The sequence below is a fragment of the Lipophrys pholis genome, assembly GCF_963383615.2.
Source record: "Lipophrys pholis genome assembly, chromosome: 8".
NCBI lineage: Eukaryota > Metazoa > Chordata > Actinopteri > Blenniiformes > Blenniidae > Lipophrys > Lipophrys pholis.
In genome coordinates, this window is record NC_137630.1 from 12759334 (window position 1) to 12779600 (window position 20267).

At 40.6% G+C, this 20267-nt stretch overlaps 1 protein-coding gene across 1 annotated transcript in view; it reads left to right on the top strand.

Moving 5' to 3' along the window:
- The window catches only part of bsna (bassoon presynaptic cytomatrix protein a), a 150804-nt gene that overhangs the window by 92155 nt on the left and 38382 nt on the right, over positions 1-20267 (top strand). Inside the window, exon 4 of the mRNA XM_080470444.1 lies at positions 17977-18429. Coding sequence (XP_080326570.1) covers positions 17977-18429 — 453 coding nt within the window. The remainder of the gene's footprint in view (positions 1-17976; positions 18430-20267) is intronic.

Genomic DNA, 20267 nt, shown 5'->3' on the forward strand with positions numbered 1-20267 from the left:
TTTATGTGCAGGCCTGTGAGCTTGCTCTGTGCAGGGGCTTTGTAAAGTGCATTATTGGTAATGTGGCGTGGGCTGAAGTCACCCACTCCAAACATCCACCATGCTGCTGCAGTCCTTTCACTCTCTCACACACACACACACACACACACACACACACACACACACACACACACACACACACACACACACACACACACACACACACACACACACACACACACACACACACACACACAAATGCACGCACGCACACACAGATTCCTGCTGAGAAACAGGGATGTCACTGTTAGAGTCAGATTGAGGTCTTTTGCTGAAGGATTCCCAGGCTTTATCGCGGCCTGACACTCGGCTGAGGTCAGAAACATCCTGTGAGTCATCCAGTGAAAAAACGTAAATATTGTTACGCTCTTGCACTGTACGCAGGTCGGCTTCTCACTGAGGTCAGTGCTTGTGCTTGTTAAAGGGAGAGCACGGCAAAAAAATGATCGCATAGCTTGTTCATGCGGGACAGAATTTAATGAGACATGAAAACTTGTATGTACTTGTAATGAAGTAGCTGTGTATAACTTGCAGATATAATGTTGACATTTCAATCCTATAGATTGTTTCGCATGTCGCACTTGTCCAAATAAACAAATCTGGTGGAAACATAGCAAACGTGATGCTTTAAATCTTCATTTGCAGCATGTGCCTTTGCCTTCAGATGCCTTGAAATAAACTGTATAAAAATGCACAAGCTGTGGGAAGCCAACCGTGTCAAAAAACTCACTGCTTAACTGCAACATACCATCTCCAGAAATATCCCAATGCATGTTATGATTGCTTTTGCCTCCAATTTGATATTTTGTGTAAAAACTTGGACCTGATCGAAGATAAATCAAAAAAAAAAAAGCTGAGTTTCATTGGCCCTATGTGTAGAAACGTTTCAGTAAGACAGATCAAGTGTAACAGAATATTTATTGACATTTTAGTTCAGATAATTCATTTCATATCCTTTGCAGCCCCTTAAAAAGATTAATAAACATTCCTGTTTTAGGTTGAAAGGAAGCATTCAGTTTCATTCGATAAAGATTTGCTCTCGCAAATTCTATATGAATATAATTCAAATGAATTTTTGTTTAGTTTTTTTGTTTTTTTAGGTATTTGTGTACTACAAAAGTAGCTTGAAACAGTCAGGGTCTTTCAGTATATTTTGCCTGTTCTCCATGTGCATACAGGAGCCCTGTGGAGGGTTCAGCTGGAGTCGATCAATGGATGGAATTATGAATCCAAAACAAACATTAGCTCCAATAATGTTTCCACCATAACATTTTCTTTGCGAATATCGAGTAAGAAAATGAGAACTTGTGCCAAACGTGCCATTTCCCAGTAGGCTTTCGTACAGGAGGATGCTCCATTTGTTCTTCCAGATCTCACCCGTTCCCCACCACTGCGTAGCCAATTAAACAAATTAAGAAAGTCCCTGCAGTACACAAAAAGGATTTTCCTCTTGAACTACCCTTTTTTACAAGAAAATACATTGGAAAATGACAGAGTTCACACTGACCCAGATATTGTTTGGCTGCATGATAAAGAGTGTGTGCAATTTTAGATCCTGACTCAGCTCGCAGTGAGTCGCAGTCAGTGAAAACACACACACACAGACACACACTGGCATTTATACAGCTGTTGTGCTCATTTGACGAAGCCCAACCTGACTGTTCCTAAAACCTACTCATGCAAGGACTTTTCTTTTGCCCCAAAGTTCCCAAAATGCCTCGGGGTGAAGAGCTGTAGGCACAGCCTCTCCACCTTTATCACACGCTCACACTCACAGTAGGACTGGAGGTGAGTCAGCAGCAGAGGACGGATGACACAAACCTTTACTCACTGTGTGTGTGTGTGTGTGTGTGTGTGTGTGTGTGTGTGTGTGTGTGTGTGTGTGTGTGTGTGTGTGTGTGTGTGTGTGTGTGTGTGTGTGTGTGTGTGTGTGTGTGTGTGTGTGTGTGTGTGTGTGTGTGTGTGTGTGTGTGTGTGTGGCCTTTCTCGAACAATGTGAACTCAATGAACGAGATATCAGCTTTTGATGCTGCGTTTGAAAGGCTTTGTTTAAGTACAGTGCATTATTCCTTTATACGGTCTCACCCACTGAACTCTCATCTTGCATGTACTTTGTCTAACATGGTTGAATAGCAGACATTTATTTGCATAATCAGATATTGCTAGTTTGACTTTAAAGCTTATTTTATCCTAAAAAAAAAAATGTGTTAGAAGTGTGTGTGTGTGTTTAAATAAAGTAGCCACTTTCTATGTATCATGCTGTGAAAAGGCATCTTCCTGACCCCCCCAGATTTCTGCTGCTTCAGTTTCCTGCTGCGTTGATTCCTTTGAACTCCCCTGGCTCCCCCTAGGAAAACCACACTTTGAAATCCACTGACTGACACAGTCTGAAGTGTTTTGATGCTGCACACGCCTTATCAGCTTGAAGCTTTACTGGAAAAATGCTTTTTAATCAGTCTCTCAGCACTTTTGCATTCATAAAGTTGAGCTTTTTGAGTTGGAGCTTGAATTACCCAGATGTCAGGTGTTATTGCATCAGGACATCAAAAATCTTCGTTCTTATTTCATATACTGTCAACGGTAACGAAGTAGATAAGGTCCTGTAGATAGTAGCTGCTGGGATTTATTCTTTGGATGAAGCACAATCTCACAATCTTGCTGCTGATGTGTTATTTCTAAATATTCTGGAGTAAAGCAGCACACACCAATTAACTACGTGCCGCTGCTAATCCGCTGTAAATCTTATCCTGAGCAGGTAGTCGGAGGTCATCCGAAGATGAAATGAGGCATAATGACGCGAAAGTTCGGGGTCTTATTTTCCTGTTGTGTGCTCAAAAGCAGGCGGAGCAGTCATCTCTGACCCTGTGAGCTTTACTCTCAGAGCTGCTCTTTTAAAGATGGAGCCTGTTTTTGTTTAAATGTCATCGTCGCATCACGTCTGTTCTGGAGACGCAGCGATGCTGCACGCATCCTCACATCTGCACGACATATGCAACATGTATGGATACACGATTGCAATGTACCCTTGCACGCACACACACACTAACACACAGATCCCAGCCCCGGAGCATTTCTCAGCCAGAACTGCCAGTTTCATGAGGCAGAACTAATTCACTGTACATTTTTGGAATCCGCCTCTCTTTTCTCTTCCACTCCTCCCTCTCCATCTCACCCTTCATCCTCCCCTCCTCCAGTTCACTAACATCCTTATACTCTCCGGTTGCTTCCCTCTTTCACTCTTGACATTTTACTTGCATCTTTGCACCACTCTCTGATTTCTCTCTTTCTGTTTCTTTGCCTTCTCGCAGGCATCCTGTACCTTTTTTCTTTTATATCCATGATCCTCCATTTTAACCATGCCTTCAATGCCTTCATGCCTCCTAGTAGTTATGCTTTTCTTTATTGTGAGTATTTAATGAGACATGATTTTCTCAGGCCAGGAATCCCAAAATTACTTTCCACATTAATTGCATTTAAAAAGAAAAAAGACTCTAGAGCTGTGTTGTACCATATAACTCAACAATAGCTGTATTTTTTGCACTGTGATTTATATTAGTATAATATTTATAAACATTTATAATGATAATCATCATATTTTTTGGCCTGGTTTGGAAAGTGGTGTTGGCAAGTTGTAACTTTGGTTTGAGGGAAAGTCATATTTTTACACATGGAATTTGTTTCCGGGCCTCGCAAGGATTAGAGCTGCATGCATGAGAAAAGTTGTGTGAAGTCTTTTGTGGCTCCAGAGGCAGCTGTGCAAGTATGATAAATGGCCTCAAGGGATGTCAGTTGAGTCAGTGAAAGCAGAAGAAGGCGGAAAATCCGAGAAAAACAAACTTACCGACCTCTGCAGTCTCCCTTTGTTGGTAGAGGCTCATAAGATCGGGACACTTGGTTTTGATTAGTGAGAGCAATAGTGACAAAACTTTATCCAACACCTGAAAAGACCCTTGGAAACAACAACAATTCCAGCAGTGAAGAAATGTGATCATCAATGTGACAAATCCGCACAAGCTATCTAAAAGTGTTGAACAATGAAGAAGCGATTTACTAGTTTATAGATACTTTAATGTAGAAAAAGAGCAGAAATGTTCATATCAATATTTACCAAAAATCCAAACTGGTCAAATATATATTTACATTTTTTTTTTTTCATGAGTAAAATGCAGTCAAATAGTTCAAATTCAATTGACAGGATATATAATAATGGTGTGTAATATATAGTGAAACGACACTGTTTACAGGGAAGAATATCTACATGAAGTCACCTCTGCTTTTGTAAGATCAAGACACAATATATTTAAATCCTATATCATGCTTACTTTCTTTAGCACAAACCACAGCTTTGATTTGCATGTGACAACATTTAGTTTTAATGCCAAGACCAAACTAAGTTCCCTTCTTTTAAAATTCCATGAATTGTGTTTATTCTTTAAAAATGTTGGTTCTGAAGTGTGCTTCTGTTCATTTCACAAAAACAATAAAGATCAGACTCTTTTGTTCTTTTAGTACACGGCTGTACTGAATGCATTCAAGCATAAAACTACTAAAATCACAGACTATTAAAACGAGGGCTCGCTTTCTCCTATATCAGTTCTAGAGTAAATCTAGATTCCATAGAGCACGTTACAGCTGGAATGTGTGTATACCAGCCAGTCTAGTACTGGGCTGGTGAGATGTTGCCTCGGGAGGTGGGTGTGACATGAAAGGCGGCTACTGTTTACCTATTGCTTCGTGTTCATCAAACTGAGTCCATAGATCCGGTAAGATACAAAAGCTTTCTTTATTTCAGTACTAAATCATATTAGTTCAAAGTTCAACATCATCAAAAAACACGAAATAGCCTCTCAAACTCCGGCAAAGTGGTCAAAAACCTGTTTGCCCTTCGGCGGTCAACACCTGTTTGCCCATCGATTGCCCCAGCATATATACACATGACGACAGCGCCACTCATTGTATACACACAGTGGGCAAAACAAATATCTAACTTTCAATAATACCATATTTGGCTCCTATAGTGTGTGTTTGCTTTGAAATTGTGCTTCAATAATCAGAAATGATCAACACATGTCCATTCTCCTTACCTATTCAGTTCACCCTGCACACCCTTTCATTTAGCTCTCCTCAGTCCGCTTCTCTGTTTTCTGTTTTTCCCTCCTGCAGCGCTCCATCTTCTCTCAGGTCCACCCCCACCTCCACTTTCCTTCCATTTCTCAGCCTCCTCGTCCCCTCCCCTCCCATCTCACTCATCTCATCTCGAGGTAGAAGACTTTCTCCTCGCTCTGAGCCTTCAGCTAAATTTTCCTCAAGACTTCTTCCCTCCACCTCCCTTTCTACCATCTGTCTGATCGTGTCTTTTTCCTCACCCTGCGGGATAAGCCAGCAATCTCCCCTACCCATAATGTTCCCGTCCAAGTGCGGACGGCCTCCTGCACTTCAAAGTACACACTTCGGCACTTCAAAGTCAGCAGTCTTTCTCAAACTAAAACCAAGGCCAGATCAATTAAATCCTAATAACATCCGGCAGCCCCCCCACCACCAAGGCTGTAATCTGAGTACACACAGCGAGGCAAAGAACTTCAACTTGGTAGACTTTCAAATCTCCAAAGAGGTAATTTACACTGCAGTTCAGGGGATAAAATAAGGCATTCAAAATAAGACATATAATTCAAGATGTCTGAGAATAGAAGATCATCTTCACAGATGTTATTAGTTCCTAAACTTAGTTAAGAAAATGTTGTTACTTCACCATTGTTTTACTTATATATTAAAGAAAAGTTGGTACATCTGACATTATTAAGTTTGTTTGGATTGTATATATTTTATGATGCCGCTCTAGACAAGACTTCTCTGCTGGGAGTCTCTAAGTTAATGAATGTATCTGCCCACTTATAGATGCCAACCAGGGAGCCGTTTTAAAAAGATAACATTGCAGAGAAGGAGGTTCTAAATATTATTTCAGTTATTGAACAAGTCTTTGTTTTTCATCTATATTGTGAAAGTATCCAGATACTGAGTACATAGATAAATGTACACAGTGGATACTTTCACATGTCCACTATAGCCGACCTTGAGGCTTATTGTGCGGCAGAAAACACTAAGAAGTGGCTGTTTTGGAGGTGCACAGAGCTCTAAGGTATTTGCTCCAAACTGCACATATAAACAAAGTTAGTCTTCTTGTTGGCTTGTATTCAGCTTTAAACTTTATTTAGATATTTAACTTTTTACTCTGACTTTATCCTAGTTTTTCTGAGGATTGCTGTTTTCTTTGGATGGAAATCCTGAAAATAAACCATATAAAATATTCAATTTATTAATTATTCAAACTGAAACAACGGGCTATGAGGGGCGGAAAACACTGTGTGCTGTAGTCTTGTAGGATTCTGAGGCAACTTCACTCATTTATTGCTGATACAGTAAATCCTTAAAGTTCACAGAAAATAATTTTATCTGGAATAATTACAATGAAACACATTATCATGATATAAAGTGTTCTTGATGTTTAATATATCGTTGTCTGTGTTAGTTGACGTGTCAGTTCCATGTTTCTTCCTGACCCTGGACTGAGAATGCTGGCAACTTGCCATTCTATTACTGCAGAACACACACACACACACACACACCCACACACCCACACACACACCCACACACACACACACACACACACACACACACACGCACACACGCACGCACGCACGCACGCACGCACGCACGCACGCACGCACGCACGCACACACACACACACACACACACACACACAGATACTTTGCACGCAGCACAGCAGTTAGTGAATACAGTGTGTTCAAGGTTGTCTATGTCTTCTTTGTAGGGACTGAAATCTGAGAGCCCCTACTAGTGTGGCGTCAGACTTACTTGAAAGGATTCAAAATGCTGGACCACCATTATACTTCAAGGCCACTAGGTTACAATTAGGTTAATGTTAGGCTAAGGCACTTAATTATTCGTGTGAAGGGCCTGAAGAATGTAATATGTCAATGAGAAGGCCCTGCAAAGATTGAGATGCTAGTGCATGCGTGTGCTTGAATTAGTGTCCGTGTGTGTGTGTGTGTGTGTGTGTGTGTGTGTGTGTGTGTGTGTGTGTGTGTGTGTGTGTGTGTGTGTGTGTGTGTGTGTGTGTGTGTGTGTGTGTGTGTGCCACTCAATCCAATTGAGACAGTTAAGCTTCCATCTCTCATTCTTCACGTCACTGTGAGGTCACTGGTTCAAATCCCTGGCCTGTTTCATGTGTTGAGGGCAGCATTTAACCTCTTGCCAATATCACAACTGAGCAAACTGAGCATACTGGGCATACGTCTCTCGCACAACTTCTAATGCACCATGCAAGCCACTCACATCTGTAGATCTTGATACAAAAAAGCTAGATTTCTGTTGGCTTGCTGATGCTCGTGTGTTTTAATGTTTTGGATGATCATCAGTTTTGCCACAATTCTGCCTGTGAGTGTCTAAATATAGTAATCTACCTTTTCTGTTTCTAGAAATCTCCCTCACAACCCAGTGAGCCACTTGATTTAAAAGATGACTGTTCAGAACCAGGGGGGATTCATTATCCGTATATGAAACACCACACAATGCTAGTTGATTGGACCAAAATATAGAATACATTCTCCAGTATATAAATCTGCCATGATGTAATAAATAATCAAATCTTTCACTGATAGGAAGATTTTGTCAGAATGTATCAGCAAGTCTTCTCTCCATACTGTATCCCATAAACAAAGTGCTGAAATAGTCATTTTGTAAAATAATTTTCCTTTGAGGTTCACTGTTGCTATAAAATCTAGGAAGAACCTGCATTTTGAAGTAAATGAAGCAAAACAAAAAACATCAGTAATTCTGGTTCCTGCCAGTCACCTTCTCCCAGGAAAATGTCCATATTTCAAAAAGTAATCAGAGCGTGTGTCAGGGTGCAGAGACAGAAGACCCAAACACAGACAAAGATGTAGAAGCAGAAACAAAGGCATTTCTAAAAGTAACAGTAACAAAGCCCAACTTCAAAACTAATCTGACCACAAACCAGAGTGAAAGATCGAGATGCTGAAACACTGACCAACTAAGATTGATGTACACAGAAAGAACGACGACTTGAAGATGACCAGCTGGAAACTTTTGAGAGTAAATGAGGTGAGATACATGAAGAGTCGGGCAGCAAGACACCTGACACACAGACCAGACTGTAACAAGTCAAGGCGACACTCGACCAGACCTGAGTTAGATATTAAAATTCTGTGATATGAGACCATAAACATAAACAACCAAGATACTGTATAGCCAGTTTCTGTAAAAACCTCAGTATTACAGGTAAAACAAATGAGAGACACATTGTTAAACTCCCATGGGCATGACTTTGAAATACGGTATGAAATCAAGACGAGGCTTCATTCAGAGTGAGCAGAATGGACATGAGTAACAATGAACACATTCCTTATGTTGGACTGTTTGGTGGAAAAGTTAGAGTGATTAGGTTGATGTGTTTTTTTTCCATGTATGTAGGAGAGACGATAGCTGTGATGGACAAAGATGCTGAGGATAGAACAATAGGAGAAGAGGAAGGCCAGTGATGAACTTCTTAGATGCATTGTGGGAGGACATTCAGGAGAGTGGTGGCCACAGGGTATCGGAAGAAAATGATCCGTGGAAACCTCTAACAGGAAGTTGTTGAAACAGACATGACAGATCAGCAGCATCCAGACTTATCTCAGGACCAAAAAGGACTGCAAATTCAATCCATATCGCTTTTTGTTTACCTTCCCCAACCATGAAAACCCAGCTGATTGTAATTTAGCAGAGTGCAAATGAAATCTACTCAACATTTACAGTTTTCATACTGAAGTGCCCATATAGTGTTCACTCTGCACACATTCATAGCTGTGCCTATTTGTGTTGTTTTTGAATAACTCTGAAAATGAAGACTATATCAAAATATATTGAATTCAATCTGCAGTGTATAGTGTGCAGTTCAGAAAACTCTAAAGCAAATTTAATTAAAACACATTGTATAAGTAACACACATTTTTTTCACAAATCTAAAACCGAGGTGATTCATACTTGTTGCTTGTTGGTAAAGTTATTTCAGGCAAATCCAGTGCTTCTCCTCTCTAAAGGGTTAATCTGAAAGCAGATTACAACGGTCGCAGTCATAGATTTTGCCAACGTCAGAATTCATCATCGCTGCAGCAATAAATTCACAACAGATGCTGACGAGATCGTCCTCCTCCGTGAAGTATCAGCAGAGGAAAGAGGTGGGCAGATCAGCCTTGTCTGGGATTTATATTGGCTCTGTGAAAAATGTCCGGTCGGCTGGCCGGAGACAGAAAACGAGTAGGAAGTGAAGGTGACAGAGAAATATATGCAATAAAACATAATGTGTACACATTAAAACAAACACACGCTTTACACAGAGCTGTGCCCACTCCTCTGCCTCACACAACAAGGTTACATAATTAAAGAGGCTCTATTGTGATGAGAAAAACAGGAAGAGGAGATTTTAGAATATCTGTGAAATGGAAATGAAACCTGTTTGGGTTATATAACCAGAAGATAAGACTTTCTGCGTTTTCTTCAATAATACATCCCCCTCATATATACGTTATCACATCCAAGGGGAAGCCTTGCATCTCGTCTCCTTCTCTTTACATCCACCTTGTCTTTATAAGCTTGTTCCTTCTCCTTCTTCTCCTCATTCCTCTCTTCCTCCACTTCACTTCAAAATGATTCTTCTCCATTTCTAATAGTTATTCTATGCTTCTTCCCCTATATGTCCTTTCCTTCTCTGTTCCTCATCAGCTTTCTTCCTGTAGTAAATGTCTTGACATCAACTTTTGATTGATGTGTAGCATGTTTGTTGTTTGTTTGTTTTTGTTTGTTTACTGAGAACAACCACAGAAAATCTCAAGAGGTAACACCTAATTGCTTCTGACTTGAAATTAAACAATCATCAGTAAATAACTTAAATCCATCAAAACAATAAACTTTGCACAATTATGTTAATCTCCACTGATTGCCAGGGTGCCATTCAATCATAGTCTTGGTTATGTCTTTTTACTTTTAAAACCTTTATCATGTGAAATTAATACATTGTTGGAAATCTCAAAAATACAAAATTTTTTGAATGCTTTATATCTGTGAAAAATATAATTATTGTCCAACCCTGTAACTGGATATTGGTTATGTGTTTGAAAATGAACATACGTAGTCTCTTGCATTACTTGGATGTGCGGAGTGCACACGTTCGAGCACTGAGTCATCATTTCCCCATATTTTTGTATCAATCGGCCACAAACATTTTCATCAATACTACAAATCGCTTCCAAGCAACACCTACCTCATTGTTTCACAACTATTAAATCTGTGACTGTCAGTGGGGTAGTTGACTTAGTATTGAAGAAACCGAGACGTTCTGAAGGTTAGAACAACCCGTCTTATGTCTCCTACAGACTGTGATTTCAGCAGTCTGATAAGGTGATGAAGGTCTGACTGTGTAAAATCATTTCCCAGTGAATCAGGTGACGGCCACTGTGATGTATTTGTGTGCACGCATAACTTTATCCTGCACATCATCTACACAGGCCACTGCTGTCTATTGCACAGACGTCACTTGATCAACTCGTCATCATCTGCTGCTTTTCGACTGTTTGCGAGAGCTGCAAGTCACACTGTGTGGTACTGTGTGGTGCAGTGACGTGGCTGTTGGGAAATTTTCTTACTGTCGAAAGGGTATGTCAGTCTGTCTTTGGTCACACTCCAGTGAAATCCGCCGTCTGCAGACCCCTCCCACCGTGTGACACAGGACCATAGATTTTAATCCATGATCAGAGTTGTAAAGCTATCAGAAAGTCGTGCTCGCCATCCTCTGAGGCAGTAACCTTATTCAGTGATATGACGCACCGAGTGCCCTTGCCATGCTTGAGCAGCTCCTTCAGTGTCTTGTTCTTTAACTGTGTCCTGCCCCATCTGCAGTGTTTACTGGAGTTCCTCCCATGTGTCAGAACTCTGACCCTTCATCTTGAGGAAGAGGAAGAAATTGCCTGAAGACATACTGGGCTTAAATTGAGAGGAGGTGAAAATTGTGTTGCTGCAGCTAAAAGCAGCCTTTGTTCTCAGTAGACGGAGCAGGCGAGAGCCGTCTCATCAGAACTCAGGGAGTTCATGCCAGATGTTCTCAGTCAAACCCTTCAGTGAGTAGAAGTTGAACTCACTGTCTGATCCTGAGGAGCAATCCATCCTGCAGCTCCAGAGATAATGGAAAAAAATCAGTGGACATGCTTATGTTTTCACTCCTGCACTGCAAACAGTCAGTGTTTCCAATCGTTTGTTTTTTTCCTATCAATAAAGTTGCTTTCTTTCTTCTAAAGTAAGTTACCACATGGCATATAAGCAGGCTTATATCTATGATCAAACCGAAGGAGGGATTGAAAAGTGACGTTAATGTAATAAAGAGAAATGACAATCATGTAATCTGCTCTACAGAACTTAAACAACAAAACATCCAACAGTTGCAGTGTTTTAAAAAAAGATCCGCAGATCCCTTAAGATCCTAACAGGCATTGATGATGTATTTTATGTTTTTTTGTTCTGTTTTTTATTGAAAATACAGTAAACCCACTAGTCAGTCCAATATTACTATTTACTATAACACAAACTATCTGCAGCCTTTGAGTTTAAACCTACTGAGGTGAGTTTTAGCATTGACACGAGAGAGTTGGCCGCCCGACTCTACTTTAAAAACATCCAATTGCACATTTTCTTTATTGTTCTGCTGGTGAAGTAACTTTAATTGCTCTAGATTAGAAATACAGTGGAAATGACTGACCAGAGGTGGCTTATCTACCCCATCCCGCTCTGCACAACAAATAAAAGACATCATACTAGTATACTTTAATTGATTTATATTCCTTTTTAAAACTATGTTTCCCTCAAGAAAAATGTCAGATGTTTACATGTTTCAGGCAAATTAAAACTACCATCCAGTACTCTTAAAGGAAGTCTATCTCTATAAAGGTGTATTAAAAATAAAAATAATAAAGTGTGACTTATAATAAGAATAATGGCACATTTTGATTCAATAGTAGACAAATAAACTTGCTCAGGATTGTGCTTTGTTCATTGGTTAGCGTCATGAATAGCTGAAGAACGTTTTGTTCACACCTCATCTACTGTTTTACATTGTTTCTCACCTTCTGGCTGTTACTTTCTCAGTCGTTCTTTCTCACTCACGTGTGGCTGCTTTGAATCTATGAAATAAAGTTAGTGACGGATGAGGGAAACAAAAGAGGGGGAGCAAACACAAGAAAGTGAACAAAAACTCAAAGAGGAAATGAAAGCGTTAAGCGCAGATGGAGCTCCAGAGGGAGGAATTAAGCTGGGGAGAGTACAAGAGTAAGTATTTTTGAAAATAGACGGACAAAAATAGGATCGCTCCTGTGTGAAATTTGCCTTTTTTTTGCTATATGAAAGTGATTCTCCTCACGTAGGAGCAGTGATGCAAGCCGTGCACCAAGCAGTGAAACCTGCATTGAAACACACTCTGTCATCTGAGTTTAAGCCTGTTGGTGTAAAATAATTAGTCAGGAAACCAGGAAGCAGCAGGCAGCTGAATGATGGAGAAACCGTCTTAAAAAGTTGTTCAAAAGCAGTGACGTGTGTGTGTGTGTGTGTGTGTGTGTGTGTGTGTGTGTGTGTGTGTGTGTGTGTGTGTGTGTGCGTGTCAATGGATTACACTTTCCAGAAAAAGTCAAAAGAAAAGCCTTTCCGTCAGTCATACAGTAGGACCATGTGGGTTTGCAGTGAAGGAAAGAAAGTCACTGTATGTTCTGCTCTTTCACAGCCTGCTGTGTTTCAGAAAAGTTGCGCTGCTCAGCAAATATGTTTGCTACATTTCACATGAACTGATCGGTTCAGTCAGCCGTGAATCAAAACCCGTCTGCGATGGAATTGGCTCAATAAGGTGCTTGACCTGAGGTTAAAATGGACTGTCCCCTATGAAACTGATTTACAGCACAGTTCCTGGGATGTTGATGATGGTGAGGGATAGCGTCACTGGATGAAGGATTTTGTGTCTGACAGCACGTGGGTAACGTCTCCTATGTTGGTGGCTTATATCAGTTAAATCAGTGTAGTTTGAACGTTAGTTTTGTTGATGAACAGACTCAGATCAGTCATAGGAAGGAGAAGAGGAAGGCAGTTGAAAGACTTAAGTGACAGAAAGGTGGAGCTGAGAGGAAAAACGTGCAACTGCACAATATAGAGTGACCATTCATCCATTTAACAAGTACCTGGGAAAAAATACTGGCAAGCTAACGACATCATTTTATAGCATTTCTACCGTTTCCGTGTCACGCATCATTTTCAAAACATTACTTATAAATCCAAAGCTTTTTTGAAACTAAAGCTCCAAAACAATGCATTTTCACTTGACATCGTTGTGGACATGGGGTCACTGTGAAGCGACGGAAGCAGCAAAGGTCTCCTGTCTCCTTCAGCTGACTCCCACCTCCTCCTCCGCATCCTCCTCTCCATCAGCCCGTCTCATCTCTCACCTCCCCCCAACTCAAACCAGTGACATCAGACGCAGCAGGGAGCCACATTACTCCAGGCTGAGCAGAGCTACTGTGCACATGTGGTGTCAGTCACTTCCTCATTTCCCTCTCCTCTGCCCAGTGGGCTTCTCCCCTCTCCGCCTCCCTTCCTCGCCTTCCTCTTCCTCCTTCTGCTTGTCATCCCTCTCTCTTTCTGGTGAGCCCTCAGCCACAAAAGGCCTCCTCCATTTTGCATCGATGGGAACCGTGTGTCCACACTGTGCTTGTGTGTGTGCGAGTGTACGAGTGTACGCAGCGGAGTGCAGCCTAAAGCGTCAGCCAGTGCTCGGAAAATGTGCGCTCGAGCAGAACAATGGCATTCTGGGTAAAAATAGTCCTCGCTCTGTTGGAGGGAGAGAGAAGGAGACCAGGGGTGACAGGCAGAGAGAAGAACGGGAGGGTGGAGATAAGAGGGAGAGGGAGTAAGAAGTTAAACGACTGCATAGAAAAAAGAAATTGTGCCGGTGCAAAAGAGTGAAAAAATGAGGATGACTCATGACTTACAGCAAACTGGAACAGAGAGAAGCATTTATGAAGGAATCTCATTGTGATGAATCACACTTCAAATGCACATGTGAAGTTACTGATTCATTCATCTCTGTCTCCGAAACTGTTTGTCACATATGCACCAACTAAAGTTCTAATTGAAAACAAGCATGGCTTTCTTATTATCATCTCCATCATACAAGTCGCAGTTGATCAAAATTGATCAGAATCACAATCAATACTCCAGCATGCAAGGAGCACTGCCGCGTTCTCTCGATCAGCACGACTCTCTGAGTCGCTATAATCTCACCTCTCATGTTGACATGAGTGGGCAATCTTTCCATGAACAGAGAGCAACAACAGCATGATTATTTAATGACCTTGTCAGCATTTTAAACCAGTGGCGGATCCGAGCACATACAGACGTTTAAATCCATTTTCGGGTAAACAGACAAGGAGAAGCCGCTACAACTCGTGTTTTTTTTTTTTTTTTGTACATGGACATTTGGTTCATGCAGATATTTGGAGTGTTGAGATTATCTGTGTTATATATTCAAATTTACTTGTGTTTTTTGGGGTTTGTTTTTTTATAATTCTTTTCTATGTAACTTCAGTTTTCCAAACCAGGACACATGTTTAGCTAATGAAGAGGGTAACAATAGGAAGAAAAAAAAATATATATATATATATATATATATATATATATATATATATATATATATATGAGATGGAGAAGAGAAATGGCAGCCCTGCTCTTCTGATGCTGTTTGTTCATGAACAAGTCTCATTCATGTGTAATTGTGGGACCTCCATTTAGCCAAGACAGTAAAATCATCATGAACAATTTCTACAGCGATTCAATTAATCAAATCCGCTGATGAAAGGAATTAAATGTGCACATGCACATATTAAAGGTAGTTTCTATCCATTTCCAGTTAGGAGTTGAAAAAAATAAAATCATGGACAGAAAAAAGAGCAATTGGGTGAACATGACAGATAAGGATTTCTAAAAGAAAGCTGGAAGGTAGAGTAAAAATAAATCCGACAACGCTGAACAGATTTTGAAAAGACAGATACTTTGAAAGAAAGCGAAGCAGCGAACGAGCCTGAGTGTGCTGCAGAATGAAGGCGGCATGATGAAAAGAAAACAGCGGCGCTCTGCAAAGAGAATTAGAGCTGATGGAGCATTTTAGCGAGCGTTATTGACAGGAGGAGAAGAGGCCAGATTGTTTGTGCTATGTAGGTTAAGTGGGCACTGCTGGGGCACTCTGCAGGACAACAAACACAAGCACATGTGATAATGTCTGCAGGCCTGAGAGAGCCGTGTGAGAAAAAAGAGCCAATAAGTTCACTTCACCACCTAAAAGTGACTCCACTGGGCGAGAAACGGATTCACAGTGTTGTGCATTAACAGATGTCCCCTCACAGGCATGTTTCCAGCCTCTCAGTGTGCAGCTAAATACATTCATTTCAGCAGTCTTCATCAATATCTCATCATGTATTTCAAACCTTAGCGACTTACTGATTAGGAGCTTTTCAGTGGAATGAATATGGCGTGCTACATCCGTCGAGGCTGTGTATAAAATGGAAGTCAGAACCAGTGCTGAAGTTGTCAAACAACACTTAATTCAATATCGGCTATCTTAATGATTGAGCGTCACAACGTTGAGGAAAATTTCTAAACTGTTTCCGCTTCTCCTTATACAGGCGTGAGCATGTGGATTGTTTTACATTTGAGGATATGGCATCACGTAAAAGCTGAGTGAGCAAATAAAATATTGAGCATCTACCTTTTTATTACTTTCTCAACCAACCTGCACGTTGTTGTAGACCACATAGGCAATATTCAATGATAACAGACTTAGTTTTGAAAATGGTGTCAGGTAAAAGCAAACCTATTCTGCAATAGTAACATAAAAATTATGCATTTTCACTTAAAAATGGGGCCTAAGATTTGAAAAATCTTAAATCTTTCATTCTGTGACCCTTCGTTCGTGTTTGTCTTCATAAGAGTTACTAGTCGTCTTACAAAAGATAAGATGTCCATATGCTTTCTTATGTATACGTAGGAAGGAATGCCTCCATCACACTGGATTTCAGTAGAGGCTGATGACGTTTTTCATTTGACACCTAATTTCGGATGAACTCTCCCAAGGATTCGGAAAAAGACAGCGAGAGAGTGAGATAAAAGAGGCTCCAGGCAGAGGAGAGCTTAAAAAAAATAGAAAAAAAGGAAGAAATAGAAAAGCAGTGAAGAGAGAAGGAGAGTTACAGTACAAAGAGGTTAGGTGAGGCGAGGCGAGTGCGCCGAGAGACAGAGAGGGGATTTGATGAGCATAGATGGGTGATAAGTGTTGAAGAAGGAGGGCTGCATCTGCCAATTATTCATTACATGAGTAATACAGCTGCTTTTCTGCCCCATACAGCATGAGCTGTCCCTGATAGAGACAGACAGAATAAACACAAGGTGCTGGTGGCAGGAAGGAAGAGGATATTGCAAAAAGAGCCCAGTTTCCTAGCTTGGCTCTGGATTATAGAAAATCGTGCAATAGGGTTTCTTTGACATTTATGAATTGGGTTTTGACAACCTCTGTGTTGGAAAAGCCTGGAGCCCCTAATTCTGGTGCAGGTGTCTTTTTTTCAATTGACATTGTTTCGTTGAATTCATTGAAATTATAGAAATGTGATGCCACGACTAAGAACTGCTCACAGTGTGGTTGCGAGTAAATTACCAGCTCAAAATGGCAGAATTCTTTCCATTGTAAAAAATATGTTGTTCACGTACAATGACATTTATAACATAGCTATAACATGTTTTGGGTTTTTGGTTATTTTTTTAATCATATTTTAAAAGAGGATAACTTTACAGTGACACTAAGCTACAAAAATACTGTTTTTGCAAATTTTACTCCTTGTTGGCACAGAGGATGGGATCCTTCTTTCCTCAGTGTGAAAGTGCACAAGGTTTAAGGGTTTATCAGTTGCATGTCAGTCTGTGAGATTCACTCAGGTTTGTGCAAAGCCTTGAAAATGGTTTGGAAATATTAGTAATGTGCTTTGTGCTGGTTAATTAATGTTGATAAATCTTCTCTGTTAAAAAAAGAAAACAACAAATCACTCATCTTTATTGATTCTGAATTTACTATTGAACATTAAATGTACTTTCAAGGCCATATATCATTGTAAAAATGGGTTTGAGGTAACGTGTGCATGCTTTCCTGTGTGTGTCATACTGTTAATATCCGTCAGTAGTTCTCAGGCTTTGTTAATTTTTGGAGAGGTGGATCTGATGGGACATAAACATAGTGAAGCAGCTGAACTGACATGGCCTTTTCAAGCCGTAGCAGCTCAGCTTGTTGCAGCTCTGACAGCTCTGTGTGAAGAAAAGACTTCAAGACACAGAGCTCATGCTTCTGTGTGCGCGCACGTGTGCAAGTGTCAAAGCAGTCTGCTGCTTAAGGAAATGGACATACTAAATGTTAAGAATATTAGTCAGTCCATTAAGTTGTCAGTCTTTTTTAACCCACTGGGAACTTGAAGACACACTTCACTATGATGAGTAACAAAAGTTAAAGAGCAGTATAGTCATTTATCACACATACACGCACACACACACTATTCCCTGCGCTGTGATTGTGCACTGCTGAGAAATAATTTACCATTTGTTAAATGTTTGTGTTCGACAGGTCGTGACAGCAAAACCAATCAGTACATCTCAAAGGCTCACAGCACTAGCTGTTTACTCGATATTTTGTCAAATATATTAGTGCAGATGATCCTTTGCAAAACAACAATAACAAAAAAAAAACACATTGTCATTGACTGTATTCATGTGTTTGTCTTGTCTGTGTTTCAGAAGAAAGAATGGCTATGTCTCAACTGCCAGACCCAGCGGCTGATGTCCGGAGGCGGCCTCGACGAGCCTCCGCTTCCTGTTCCTCACCCATCTCCCAAACACCAGCCGATGGGTTCACCCCGTCACCAGACGCCAACCAGTCAGCAAAGCCCCCTCCATAAACCTGGCACCCAGCAGGGGGGCAAGCCAGCGCAGCCACAGACACAGAAACCACAGACAGGAACTGGTGGACCATTCGCGCCCACAGCTGCCAAACAGCCAACTGATACCAAGACCACAACGCCAGCCACAGCACCGATACCGACGACTGAGTCCCAGAAACAGACGAAATCCACAGAAGAGAAGCCCAAGACTGAGCCCGACTACCAAACCACCAAAGAGACCAAACCCTCCCAGAAGAAAGGAGAGCAGATCACACCGATCAAGGAAATTAAGAAGTCCAGACACTATGATGTAAGTCTGACTGATTCTTTGTAAACGCAGACACATACATGCCTCGGCACCAGAAATTTACCCCGTTTGCAGTTTATGTCTCAATATGTGGCTACATCCATGCATCCATGATTCACATTCATGGAGTCCTTTCATCACGTTACATTATCTTAACCGTGACTCCCGATAAGCACCAGAGAAAAATCGTTATGCGGGAGTTTGCCAATGGTCGACCTCCAAGCTGCGAGGGTGAACCTAATGGGATGGTTTACCAAGTCATCAAAGGACAGAAGCTCCAGTCCCATCATTAAATTCCTTTCAATGGACACATGTTTTAAGTCCTCCTGCATTGGAGTAGATGCTCGGTTAGCATCGAGTAGCTGCTGCGCTGTGAATTCGAGATTGCTCACCATCTCATTTGAAAATAGAAACTTTTTATTGTGTTTTGTTGAGACAAAGCACTTATAAAGACTGCAACTACAGTATTTATCCAAACCGATAGAATTAGTGTATAGCTGCTGTAACTGTAAAAATGAGGGCTAACATATAGCTGATCTCATTAGCTGAACTAAACCAGAACTTTTCCATCAGTGCTTCTCACGTTCATGCGTTCATGCTTATTGCTGTTTTTCTTTGGTTTTTTTTCCAGATTGTAGTTAAGTGGCTTTGTCACAAGATGGCATGCTCACAAAACTCTCTCACAGCTTGATTGATTTTAGGTTTAAGTTAGGTTGACCAAACATCTTTTGCCCAAACATGTGTTCTTTTCACACTGTGTCCGGGTGTCCGGGGCAGTTTAGTAAATTCATGAAAATGTCCTGTTTTCTTAAACTGACAGACCCATTGCACAAAAAACTACGATCATATGTTCTGTACAATGCAATCTTCAGTAAGTAACTAAGTATGAGAATGGATGTCACCTCAAAGCTTGTAAACAGGTTTTCCACAAACACTTTAAACTAAAAACAACACTGAGCAACACTTCCATAGGCTTAAGTGTTTAGTGGGACACAACTACTCATAAGGAAGTCCTTAAGCAGTGCTTTTACCACCAACATCTCCGACTGAAGGCCCATCCAGCATAATAACTTGTGCCAAATGAAGCATGGTTCACACTGGAAGGAAGCAGCCAAAAACTTAACTAAAATGTTGCTGCCGGAATCACTGCTGAAAACTTGTAAAGTTTGATTGATCTGATCTGTGACTTATTGCAATCGTTTGATCATAATCAAACAGCAACACTGAACCAGTTTTCACTGGAAAATGAGGAGCTTGTTTCACGGCTCCTTTTTTATTAAGTAAGCGTATGTTACAAGTGGAGTATTGTTAAGTACTTTCCCAAATGTTTTTAAATTCATTTTTGTGTTTATTGCTGGCACTTTTAAACTGTTTTTTTTTTTTTTTATTAGACACTTATAATGTAAATGCTTAAACTTAGTAGTTTTTTGACAAATTAATTAAATGCTGCCTTACTTATGTCTAAAACACAAAACATTTTTATACCTCTTAAACTCAAGAAGGGTTTGCGACCTTCACGAATCCTTGGCACCCCCCAGGTTGGGAATCACTGTTGAAGAGAATGGATTACAGTCCCCATGATTTTGTTTCACCTCTTCCTTAATTGGGTCACTTTTCGTGCTGGCTCTTGTCTTCTTTAGCCTCTATGTGGAGCTTATGTGTTGCTTGCTGTTACTGTACAACATGTTTCTCTTTAAAAGATTACATATAACTTTGTTTACATTTGGATTTCTGTTTGCGTCAATTGCAAAAATATTGTTCATCCAGAACACTATGGCAATCTATATGGGAGTGTGTTTTGACACAACGTTGTAGCTGTCAAACTGTTGAAGTGTTACTCA